Source organism: Dioscorea cayenensis, chromosome 18 (genome assembly GCF_009730915.1).
Source record: "Dioscorea cayenensis subsp. rotundata cultivar TDr96_F1 chromosome 18, TDr96_F1_v2_PseudoChromosome.rev07_lg8_w22 25.fasta, whole genome shotgun sequence".
NCBI classification, from domain to species: Eukaryota; Viridiplantae; Streptophyta; class Magnoliopsida; order Dioscoreales; family Dioscoreaceae; genus Dioscorea; species Dioscorea cayenensis.
In genome coordinates this window covers 22,367,591-22,379,735 of record NC_052488.1, presented here as the reverse complement: position 1 = coordinate 22,379,735, position 12,145 = coordinate 22,367,591, and the positions used below count along the sequence as shown (strand labels likewise).

General features: G+C 35.9%; 4 protein-coding genes across 4 annotated transcripts; 1 reads left to right on the top strand and 3 right to left on the bottom strand.

The window, feature by feature from the left end:
• Positions 1 to 1,467: 1,467 nt before the first annotated feature.
• Positions 1,468 to 3,124, top strand: LOC120282444 (protein CANDIDATE G-PROTEIN COUPLED RECEPTOR 7-like). Its single transcript, XM_039289263.1, has one exon. The coding sequence runs from the start codon at positions 1,514 to 1,516 to the stop codon at positions 2,831 to 2,833; it is 1,320 nt and encodes a 439-aa protein (XP_039145197.1). The 5' UTR covers positions 1,468 to 1,513; the 3' UTR covers positions 2,834 to 3,124.
• Positions 3,125 to 4,882: 1,758 nt separating this feature from the next.
• Positions 4,883 to 5,618, bottom strand: LOC120281708 (histone H4). Its single transcript, XM_039288406.1, has 2 exons — positions 5,582 to 5,618; positions 4,883 to 5,488 (listed from the first exon to the last, which is right to left on the bottom strand). Exon 2 carries the CDS (start codon positions 5,450 to 5,452, stop codon positions 5,141 to 5,143), a length of 312 nt encoding a protein of 103 aa, XP_039144340.1. The 5' UTR covers positions 5,453 to 5,488; positions 5,582 to 5,618; the 3' UTR covers positions 4,883 to 5,140.
• Positions 5,619 to 6,004: 386 nt separating this feature from the next.
• LOC120282940 lies at positions 6,005 to 7,758 on the bottom strand. Its single transcript, XM_039289772.1, has 4 exons — positions 7,629 to 7,758; positions 6,588 to 6,763; positions 6,314 to 6,503; positions 6,005 to 6,219 (listed from the first exon to the last, which is right to left on the bottom strand). The coding sequence occupies exons 1-4, from the start codon at positions 7,756 to 7,758 to the stop codon at positions 6,005 to 6,007; spliced, it is 711 nt and encodes a 236-aa protein (XP_039145706.1).
• Positions 7,759 to 9,908: 2,150 nt separating this feature from the next.
• Positions 9,909 to 11,046, bottom strand: LOC120282502 (UPF0014 membrane protein STAR2-like). The gene is made up of 3 exons (XM_039289325.1): positions 10,718 to 11,046; positions 10,402 to 10,647; positions 9,909 to 10,310 (listed from the first exon to the last, which is right to left on the bottom strand). The coding sequence occupies exons 1-3, from the start codon at positions 10,946 to 10,948 to the stop codon at positions 9,993 to 9,995; spliced, it is 795 nt and encodes a 264-aa protein (XP_039145259.1). The 5' UTR covers positions 10,949 to 11,046; the 3' UTR covers positions 9,909 to 9,992.
• Between the last annotated feature and the right edge of the window lie 1,099 nt (positions 11,047 to 12,145).

The window sequence follows — 12,145 nt, the reverse complement described above, 5'->3', positions numbered from 1 at the left end:
AAAATTTATAATAACGCACATTAATCCATTAGAGGAAATTATATGATAATTAGATGGCAAGTCCTAATAAATCAAACCAGAAAAATACAAATTTTTAATATATATTTTTTTTAAAAGATAATATTATAGAAATGTTAATTTTGTCATATTAATTGATTAAAATAGAAATCCTCTAAATTGTGTTTTTTTCCTGTTTTTATAATAATTTGATGTGAGTAAATTTGTTATTTTTTTTAATATAGTGATTTATCCATTTTTTTCAAAAAAAAAAAATTTGTTATTTTGTAACTGTTATTTTAACATACCATCTCTACAAACAAAAAAATAGTAACTCCATTTTTTGTGCTTGTGAAACTCACTCTCATTGCTCTCACTATGTTATTAAGGAGTAGTCCATCCACTATATATTTATATATATATATATATATATATATATATATATATATATATAAAAGGCTGATATTCTAAGAACATAAGTTATGTACAAACCTCCCATTCTCAACCGTTGGATTTGAATCTAATGGTTGAAGTAATTTATATTTATAAACATTGTTTTTTAAATAGTATTGTGTTAAATATGATAAACAATATTTTTATAAACAGTAGTACTAGTAAAAAAAATAAGATAAATAATATTTTTATTTCAACTATTCGATTTTTATTGCAATAATAGTAAAATAAATCTCACTCATCTATCTATTATTTACACCTTACTCTTATTCCAGTTGATCGTTTGTGATGTTTTATGTGCCTCCGTAGATGATAAATGCCCAACATATATAGTTTATATATATATATATAATTTTTCACATTATTAAAAAAAATAAATTTAAGTGTACGAACTACGAAGTTACTGGTCAAACTTGACATTAATGGATGACATTCCGAGTCCGGTCCGTCCGGATGACTGAAAACGTGTAGTATAATTTGACATTTCTTCCCCTTAATATGTTTTGAAGTTTAACTTAAATTATCAATCAAAAGATTTATTTATGGTAAATTAATTAGATTATAAAATAAATATATCATCAAACTCACACTCAGAGTCTCAGACCATGCCCAAATAACTCGGAGTTAGTAATTGTCACAATAATCTTGGCCCTTGGGAGTTGGGACACAAGACCATTAAGTCATTGACATAACTACCACGTGCATATCACGTGGTAAACGGTAAGTGGGCTAGGCTTCACCAAAGAACTCCATAGTGTTTATTAGGCCCAATTCAAAAGCAGTCCTTGGGTTGTCCGTTGATCAACAAAAAAAGCACACCCAACCCATTTGAAAACGAAGTCCGATCTGAACCGTGTGATCGGTAAATCAATCGGACGGTCAGGCTCTACCTTCCTGTAAAACTCAAGCAAACAACATCTGACCGTTCATCATAAATGCAGGCAAATCCAACGACCTAAAATTGACGGCACAGTTCCTTTTATATTTCTCTCTATAAAACGAAGTCCAACCCGAGTCCTCACTTTGTCCTCGTCCGCCATTAGAGATCTCTGAAGCTCTCGCCATGGAGAGATCTCGATCTCCATCGCTGCTCCTTCTCCTTCTTCTTTCCTTGATCTCGTCGTCCATGGCGGAGATCAAGAATTTGAAGATCACTGCTGACTCACGGCCGATGATTCTCTTGGAGGAGTTCGGCTTCACGCCCCACGGCTCGGTCATAATCGACATCTCCGACGCCACCTTCGCATCCAACCTTGCGACGCCTGACCCCAACGTCCTCGGTTTCTTCCTTCTCTCCGAGGAAAACCTCATCCAAGCCCTCTACGAATCCCAATCTCAGCAACGATCCGAGGCTCCGGGCTGCGTCCTCTCCAGCTCCTTTGTCCGTCCTCTGTTCACCTTCCACGAGCTCTCCAATGGCCGCTATAACAACTCCTTCCCCATCTCCCGCCCCGATCAGTACAGCCTCTTCTTCGCCAACTGTGCGCCGGAAACCCTAGTCACCATGTCTGTCCACACCGAGATGTACAACACCCGGACGGATGGCACTCGTGACTACCTCTCCGTCGGCCAGGCCCCCGTCCCTTCTCTCTATTTCGTCTTCGCTCTCGTCTACATCGTTTTCCTCGCTGCTTGGTCTCATCTCGTTTTCTTCAAGAACCGCCTCTCCGCCCACCGGATCCACTTTCTCATGGCCGGCCTTCTCCTCACCAAGGTCCTCAACCTCTTGTTCGCTGCCGAGGATCAGCACTACATCCGCTCCACTGGCAGCCCCCATGGCTGGGACATCCTTTTCTATCTTTTCCAGTTCTTAAAGGGTGTCCTCCTTTTCACGGTCATCGTCCTCATCGGCACCGGATGGTCATTCCTCAAGCCATTCCTTCAGGACCGGGAGAAGAAGGTGCTCATGATCTTAATTCCCCTCCAGGTCATCGCCAATATTGCCTCCACTGTTATCGGGGAGACAGGGCCGTTCATCCGCGATTGGGTCACATGGAACCAAGTCTTCCTTCTCATCGACATCGTCTGCTGCTGCGCCATCCTCTTCCCCATCATTTGGTCGATCAGATCTCTTCGGGAAACGTCAAAAACAGATGGGAAGGCCGCGAGGAACCTCTCAAAGCTTACTCTTTTTAGGCAATTCTATATCATTGTGGTTGGGTATTTGTATTTCACGAGGATTGTTGTGTTTGCACTGAAGACTATCACAGCATACAAGTACAGGTGGGTGAGTGTTGCAGCCGAGGAGACCGCGAGCTTGGCATTCTATGCGGTTATGTTCTTTATGTTCAGGCCCGTGGAGAGGAACCAGTACTTTGTGCTTGACGAGGATGAAGAGGAGGCAGCTCAGGCAGCACTCCGAGAAGAGGAATTCGAGCTCTGAATGGTCCGGTGGTTAAAAACACTGGTTTGATTTGCTGCTTTTCATTTCTTGACTTATAGTGTTATCACAAGAACAATTCTGTGCCAGTATTTACCTATAGGATTTTTTATTCACTACGAATTGCTGTGTCTTGCCATCTTATCTGCTTAACTTCCTGTTGACTTCCGTGTGAGGAACTTCTCCATGTTATGTAGCTTCTTCAGTGTTTTCTCTTTGTCCTGTTTCCGCATGTTTCTTGATTTGTTTTCTGATTAAAGATATAAGAGCATGCTCACTGATGATTTAAGCTGATGAAGGATAGAATGCTGGCATTCAGATTTGTTGTTTTGTATTAGCTTGGAAAATATCTGTGTGATGAGTCTACCTGTGCTTTTTTTAGTTATTGTTCCTCTTGAATTTCTGGGTTGTAAACATATGTACTAGCATAGAATGTAAGTTTACAAATATGCTGCTACAAGTGATACTTCCAGTACTTATGCAATTGAAATTTGGCGTGAGGAGAATAGAGAGAAAAGGTTTTACTTAGCATCAGGGTTTTCTTATTGTTGTTGAAGTTTAAATGGACATCTCGATATTGGCTATGCCTGATTAGAATCAGTCTACAGTCTACAGTCTACAGTCTATCTTCACTATGGTTATTTGGCTTGGCGTAAATAGGTTGCTGGTATAATCCTTATAGGGACATGGCTTGTCATCTCTAAGACCACCAATTCGGTTGTTAAATAGTTTAAGGTAAGGGTGTTAGGTTATCAGAACAGCTAATGAACTGGGTTTTACTTTGCTTTGCTTTGCTTGATTGCACGCCACATTTTGTGTTTGAAATATTAATCTTTTTATTTCTGATACAAGTAATAGTATTAGTTAGCAAATTGGATTCTGTTATTTGTACTACTTTATGTGATATTTATATGATCCCCTTACTATTTCAATTGTGTAAAGGTAAAGGGGGTTTGATAGCCATTTGGCACATGATAAGTAATGCCATTTTTCCCAATCTAATTATAGGGTTTGGACTTTGGAGTATGTGTTCTTATCAACCAGCTTCCTTTGTGTTTCTTCTTATTGATTTTAAGAACCTCATGTTGTTGTTTTCTCCGCTTGCCTGTCAAATCATATTCGTCTGTGTATAGTCTACATCCTGTTTTAAGTACAAGATAGGTTCCATCTGGTGGCTTCCAAAATTGAAATCACCATACTTTCATTTTAAATAACATGGAATGCTCCATTTTTTGTTGATTAAAACCAGTTATCAAGACTTGTTTTGTAGCATATACTCCATTTAGTAGTCATGCATGAGATGGGTCATTAATTGGTGAAAGAATGTCCAATTAGGGGCACCTCTTGCTCATGACTTAGCCCTAAATTTTATGAGCAGCAATTCTCCTTAGCTCTAGCCTAAGTAACTAACCACTTGCAATCTAGCCTTTAAACAGGTCTTTCTGTTCCGGGAACTGCAGTGTTATATATACTACAAATTGTGGATTTTAAGTTAACCAAGCGCATGCAGACACATACAGGTCTTGGTTCTGTAGGATTTAAATTACTTCTCTCAAGAGTGCAACTGATTCTACCACACTACACAGCATTCAGTCCTAACCTAAACATAGAAAACTAGAATTTGCATTAACCTTGTATACTGTAAAGCCAGGAGCCAATCTTTTCCCAGAGATGGTTGTGTTTTGATTAAATTATTTACTTTCATTCGTTTAGGTTGTGAGCAATGTTGTTGCTGTTCAAATATTTTGGCTGGCCAAAGATAACAAAAAGTGTAATGAATTTGACATATGCTTGGCTAAAGATGTGATGTTGGTTTTTGATGATTTGCAACCCTGACGTGTTGTTAGCTTTACATGCATCCATTTTAGTGAAGTCACTCTCAATGTCAATTTTTTTTCGATAATAAATGAAATTTAGCTCATTTTTAAAGGCTATCATAATAAAAAGTAAAAATTACAAAACTTTTCCAAGTAAAAACATTTTTATGAATATTTTTCAAACATAATTACGAACAAATATAAAAAATATATAAAAAGTTCAGCATTAAAACAATTAAAAAAACCTAAAATTCTTGAAATTTAATTCAACCCAAAAGACAAACTACAACCACACCACCCAATTCGTCAAACCAGAACTCCGCATAGCATTCATAGATCCAAGTATACAACCACGGATTTGTACACACTAACACGCAACTATAACAGTACCCTAGATTCCAAGATCAAGGAATGCAAGAGAAACGAAGATAAAACCCTAAACACATCGCCCATCACTCTTCTTGACAGCAAGACTTTGAATCACCTCACAAATTTAGCCGCCGAAGCCGTAGAGAGTGCGTCCCTGACGTTTCAGAGCGTAAACGACGTCCATGGCCGTTACGGTCTTCCTCCTCGCATGCTCCGTGTATGTCACCGCATCACGGATGACATTCTCAAGAAATATCTTGAGCACACCGCGCGTCTCCTCGTAGATCAGACCACTGATTCGCTTCACACCACCTCGGCGGGCGAGACGGCGAATCGCTGGCTTCGTGATTCCTTGGATGTTATCTCGAAGGACCTTGCGATGACGCTTGGCTCCTCCCTTTCCGAGCCCTTTGCCTCCCTTCCCGCGTCCAGACATCGTCGATTTGATTAGCTCGGTGAGATATCGGAACTCCTGCGAGAAAAACAGAGATATCTATGAGCAAGAAGACCCAAACCCTAACCCTAATTCCCAAAGAGATTGGCAAATTAGGGATTGCGCTCGTACCTCAGCGAGAAAATTTGGGGATTTTGATCGATGCCTACTGAGAAAGAAGCTGATGGTTATTTATAGTGATGAGAAGCTCGGGGTTTGATCCTCAGGAAAACTTTGAGCCGTTATTGACCGTAGATCTTCAGCAAATACACGGCTGAGATTTACCAGTTTTTTCACAACGGATCGATGACGTGGCAAATCGAGAAATTAAAATGAACATCACGTAACACGTGCATATCACGTGGTCTCCAACTAAACTTCAAAAATCATATTTTCTTTCTTTTCTATACCAATGACTGAAATTTATCAGTTTAACTCATATATATTTCTCCTTGAAATCATGATTTCAAAAAAAAAATTACAAAGGGATAAGTAAATCTATGTGGTAAATATAGTTTGTACAAAAAAATAGTATTACAATGTTGTTGTAATAAATCATAGACTGAGCTCATCCTCAATGTCATCACCTTCGTCGAAAAGCTTTAAAAACCGTGCTTGATCTTGTTCCCTCTTTCTCTTCTGCCAATATTTATAAGCAGTGACAGTTATAGCAGTTGCAGCAATGGAGACTAAGGCACTAATTATGACCACCATTGTCACATTCATTTTCTTCTCTTCATCTCTCCTATTTGCAACAGCTTGAGTTGAATCTACAAGCAAAATAAAAAGATAAAATGTGAAATATAGTTTTGTTCTTCGCTCGATATAATCATTCAAGGATGGGTTATGTGTAGAAAAACATACTAACTACAGGTTTACACTCATTGCAGATGAATGTGGCAATGAATTCCATGTCCTTAATGTGCACATATTCTCCATTGATGAATTCATCAGGGCAGAGTTCCCATTCATCGAATATATCATCGGATTTGATACTGTCCATTTCATACAGACCACATCGCTTGCATTTCTTGTTGTCTAACTCTGTTAGTGGCTGAAATTAATGTAAATCATGTGAAAACTGATAGACATGGAATACAAGGAATAATATATGGTGAATGAGGTAGTAACTTCAAACCTGCCAAGACTCTTCGCCTTTGAAAGTGTACAAGAAGTGATTCTCCTTAACGTCTGGCAGAATGGTTTTGTTTTCTCCGTTACAATGGAAATAAACCGTCGCGCTAGAAGCCAGCCACTCGTGAGTGTCGAAAATCTCAATTGATCTAAGTCTAACAGTTTTTGTTGAAAGAGTACCTACAAAAGTTATGAACAGCTCAAATTTAAGCTCAGGATTGCAACAAACTATATATATTTTCTGGTTCCTCTTAACATAAGTAGGATGTTTGAAAATCTCAATCACAACAATCCTTGATGAAAAAACACCTACAAAATTTATGAACACCTCTGTTCAAACAGAAGCTAGCAACAATTTCTGTATTCATACAAAAGTAAACTAGCAAAATTAAGATATTAAAAAAAATCTCAATGTGTCCAAGTATAACAAATCTTGATGAAAGAATACGTTCAAAATTTAAGAAAAACTTCATACAAGCACAAGTTAGCAATAGCAATAATTTTCCATATATATTTTGCTCATATAAAAGTGAACCAAATTATCTGTACACTACCAATGAATGCATATGCTGCAAAACTGATCCAAAAACCCTCATTTTTTTAATTGAAAAAAGAAAACAACAAACAAAGCCTCACCAAGCTACCACAAACTTGTAAATTCTAAGCATAAACTCCAAATCAAACACTTCTCAAGCATAGCATAGCATCCAATTACAACCCCAAAATTACATGCATGCTCACCAAAACTGTGGTTTTACGGCAAAAAAAACAAGCATATAAAAGAAAAAAAAAAGAAAAACACAAGGCTTCAGCAAACTGATACAATATTGTAAATTCAAACACCTTTTAAGCATACCAACCTAATAATACAACCACCAAAACAAAATGTTCAACAAAATTGATTCGTCCAATCAAATGACATTACCTGTACTCTTGATTCTATGCCATTTAATGATCCAAAAAAATACATTAACAAAAAAGCTGACTTTTTAATAAAAACAAACAATGCCTCACCAAAAAAAACAAGAAAAAAAGGAATTGGTACCTGGAATGGAACCAAGGAAGATGCAAGATATGAGAAGAAGGTAGAAGCAATGGGGAGAGATCTGAAACCGAGGGAGGGTTGTCATGGTAACCGGAGATGAGCCGCGGGTGGTGGCGGGACAGGCGGCCATTGGTGGCGGAATGGGTGTACGCGGGAGAGAAGGGAACCCAATACCAGTCACCGAACGATAGGTCAGCGAATTAGTGGGGCCCGCATTCACGGCTATGTTATTTTTCACCGTCCGATCGGATTCTTCAGATCTCAACCATTCATTTGGAATTTTAAATTTTTACGTTTTTTTTTTTTAAATAAGCATGGTATGTTGATATCTTATTGAATATTATGTTTTATTGGAATTGTGTGTTAATCCACTAGTAATTATTCGTGCTTATGATTGAGAGGAAGAGTTATGTGTGAGGAATACTTCACTTTAGAAATGAGTTATTTATAGAAAGTCAGTTAAGTTATTATAACTGGTGCACCCCATATCTATTTATATTTTATTTTATTGTTTATCGACTTTGTTAAATATATATATATATTAATTAATTTTTTTGACTGGGAATAGTTGGCATGAGTCCTTTATTTAAAGTATTTATTTTTTTAATTAAAAAAAAGTTCTCACCCTATAAGGGATAAAAACATATAAGTGTTGTATGTGTTTATTTTTTATTTGAAAATGTGATTTTTGGACAAATAGATGATAAGCGCCCCTTATTTAAGAGTAAGTCAGGGACGTGCATGTGTGGGGAGCAGAGCTCAATACTGACCCACGTGCCCTCACTTTGTGCGGACATGAGATTCGATTTCGGGTCTTTTTTGAAATGAACACTCTACACAAAGAACCCGGTACCAATTGACCCAAAGGAAATGTGACTTGTTTACATTTGTATTAAGCCATGTTTTGAAAACCGGACCGGACCGGCCGGTCGGACCGGAAAAACCGGGAACCGGCCCATAGCCCGGTCCGGTTTTAGAATTAATGTTGACCGAATTTTGAACCGGTCAAACCCGCTAAACTCGGTGAACCGGTCGGTCGGACCAAAACCGGATGGAACCCGGTTTTCAATTTTTATTTTGTTTTGTTTTTTTGTTTTTTTGTTTTTTTGTTTTGTTTTTGTTTTTTTGTTTTTAATAAAAGACTTAGGGGCATGAATTGGCTCTTTTTTTCTTTCGATTTCACGATACTCTTTGAATCTTGATTTGTCGGAAATATTATTTTGGATTTTTTTGGAACTTTGGAGTTTAGAGGTACGAGAAAAAAAGAAACTTGTAAATTGTTTAAGAGGTATAGATCATTTAGGATTTATTTTATTTTATACTTTTATTTTAATGGTAATGATGATCAAATATGAGAATTAAATTAATCATACTTAGTTCTAGTTTTGTTTTGAATTTTTTTTGTTTATGCCTTGTCTCATCCTCACATAATTAGTAATTTAATTAGTTGTTTAATTTATGTAGTTATCATCATCCATTTATGATTAATAGATTAAGAAATAAAAGGTTTAGGGAATTGTATTTGTTGCTTTATCTAGATTAATTATTTGAATCTTCAACCATTTTGATAAAATCATAATGATATTAAAATAAATATTTAAGATAATTATGATTAAAAATATAATAAAGTTTGTTATTATATGTATATATATTATATATATATATAATATTTAAGATAATTATTTATTTATGACGTCATCCGGTCCGATCAAAATGGGTCATCCGGTCGAACCGACTGACCCGTGACCCAAATATGAGACCGGTTCACTATCCGGTCCGGTTTTAAAAACATTGGTATTAAGTCTATTTTTAATGTATTTATTAAAATTATTTTAAAATAGTTTTATGGCATAATTTTTTTTTTTAGCAACAGAGGTAGGTCAGCGGTGGCTCTAAAAAATCATAAATAATATTTTATTATCACATAGAAATGAATAGTAAGTAATTTATACATTTTAAATGATATAATGATCAATAAGAAGTTTTGTTCTTTATACACAATTCCCAATATTTTGTTTTGACTAATTTACATACTATGATTGTTGTAAAACCAGTAGATCCAACATCTTAAATAAAAATTGATATAATTGAGTAAAACCCATAAATAAAAAATGTAATATTTTTTGTTGCTATTAAAAGTATAATAGTTTCAAACAACCACCATTGGAAGAGCAAAACGTGTCCCACTAATTTCTCATAATATATCATTAACAGATAGTGACTTTCATTAAAAGGAAATAAAAAAAAGTATTCCACTCAATTGATGAACAAGAAGAAATTAACTTCATGATAACATTGAGAATCCACTTAAAAAGAAAAAAAAAGGAAGATAAAAATAAAAAATAAAAAAAAAAGTTTTGAAAGCTAATCATCAGCAGCAAAGACAGTATACTCCAACTGAATATTGCTGTTAATAAAAGCAGGCCAGCAGAGATAAGCACAAATAATGGAACTCAAAGTGGAAGCTCCAATTAACATGTTTGTCACCACAATCTGCATCTGAATAGCCTGCAATGGAGATGCACCTCCCACAATCATCCCACTCATTGCCCCTGGCAGTGTTATCAAACCAACTGTTTTTGCACTGTCCATCACCGGAGACAATGCAATGCTCACCGACCTCTTCACCGGTTGCAGTATCGCTTGCCTCGGTGTCGCGCCGAGAGACAGTGCCGTCTCTATCTTCATTAAAACAACAATAATTGAAAATACAAACAATATACATTAATGTTCCGAAAGGAAAATTTATTTTAGTTAGAGTATCATACTATACCAGGTCCTTTTGTTGTTTGAGATCTTCACGGAGTTTTTTCATTGTGACTCCGGTGACTGTCATGGCGTTGCCTACCATCATACCGGCAATGGGGATGATGTACCTTGAAGTGAAAGGGAAGACATCAAGCATGACAAGCACAAAGAGTGTGATACTTGTTCCTATGAGAATCGATATTCCGGCTATATAACTTCCATTCGGGATATGTTTTGCTCTTTTGCCTGCTGTGTGACCTGCTAAAACAATCTGCTACTCAGGTGAATATCCAAATTAATGATCATGTGTTTATAAGTAAGACTTTAAAATAATATGTTACCATAAATAAATAGGCGAGGAGTATCCAAAGCACATTTCTTCGAGTGAAGATGAATTCGAGAACAAAGCCAACGATAGAGAGCTGAATTATGGCTCTAACTGAGGCATACACCATCTCCTTCTCCATTCCAAGCTTCTGAAAATATGAAAGCACGGCGGCAATCAACACCGCCACCGTTGCGGCCACCGTCTTCATTGATAAACTAAGCTTATCATCATCATCCATGTCCATCTCTTCTACTTCTTTATGTTTCTTTTTTCTCTATGAATTATTGATCATATAAATGAATGAGTGAAGAAGCAATTTAATTTGTTGAGAGTTGAGGGAAGAAACTGTAATGGAAGTTGGAAATATATATGTAAAGATAGCACTTAAATATATATTTTTAATATTTGAGTGGCCACTAATACAATTCATTTCATGTTAATTATGATATCTTGAAATTTCACATATTTCTCTTTTATTTTGTTACTTCAATTTTCTTATTGTTTATAGAAATGATGTGCAACTAGCAATCAAAGTCACAACAAAATGTAGGTGACCCAACCACTTCAAACTATGCACACACACACAATGCAGATGATCACCTGCTAAAGGACTTCAATTCACACAGGACACTTATAAACATTTGTATTACGGTGGATTATTATAAATCAAGAAAACAAAATCTCCTTACATATCTAAGATTGTATGCAACTAACATTTTCTAAGCTCAACATCATCAACATCCAAAAAGTTTTAAGTACTAATATTTATGTACTTTCTTCCCAATAAAAAGCTATAATATCTTCAAATGAAGTAGAAAAGAAAATTATATAATTAATTAACCACATGCAACATAAGCTAAGAAAGCATAATTAGTTTAATTATATATATATATATATATATATAAAGAGAGTGCATTTTTATAAATGTCACAGTAGGCATTAGATTAGTGTTAAATCGTATTGAACATATATATATATATATATAATATAACAATAACTCTGCATATTTCTTATATAAATTAATAATAACCATTAGATGATGATGATTTTAAGTACTTCCACAAACGAGGTTTTGGCACACATAGATATATTGTTTTTTTTTTTTTTTGGGGGAAAGAGCTCAGAGAGCTGATTTTATTAAACAAAATAAAGGTTTACAAGGTTCAAATATTACAAGCCAGACCAAAGAGACTAGAACAGAACAATAAAAGAACAATCAAAGAAACTGAAACAAACAAACCAAGAACAAAAAGATAAAAACTAGAAGATAAAACCATGTTTAGAGAAGGTCTTCATAACCCATCTGGGCAGATCACGACCCGATAGATAGAGACAAAGAAGATGGTTGTTGTTGCCAGAAGAAGCCAAAGCAGAGGCATGGAGGTTCCAACTGCAAGGGATGTCAATCACAGAGGGATTGCCAGCAACTTGAAGAAGAAGA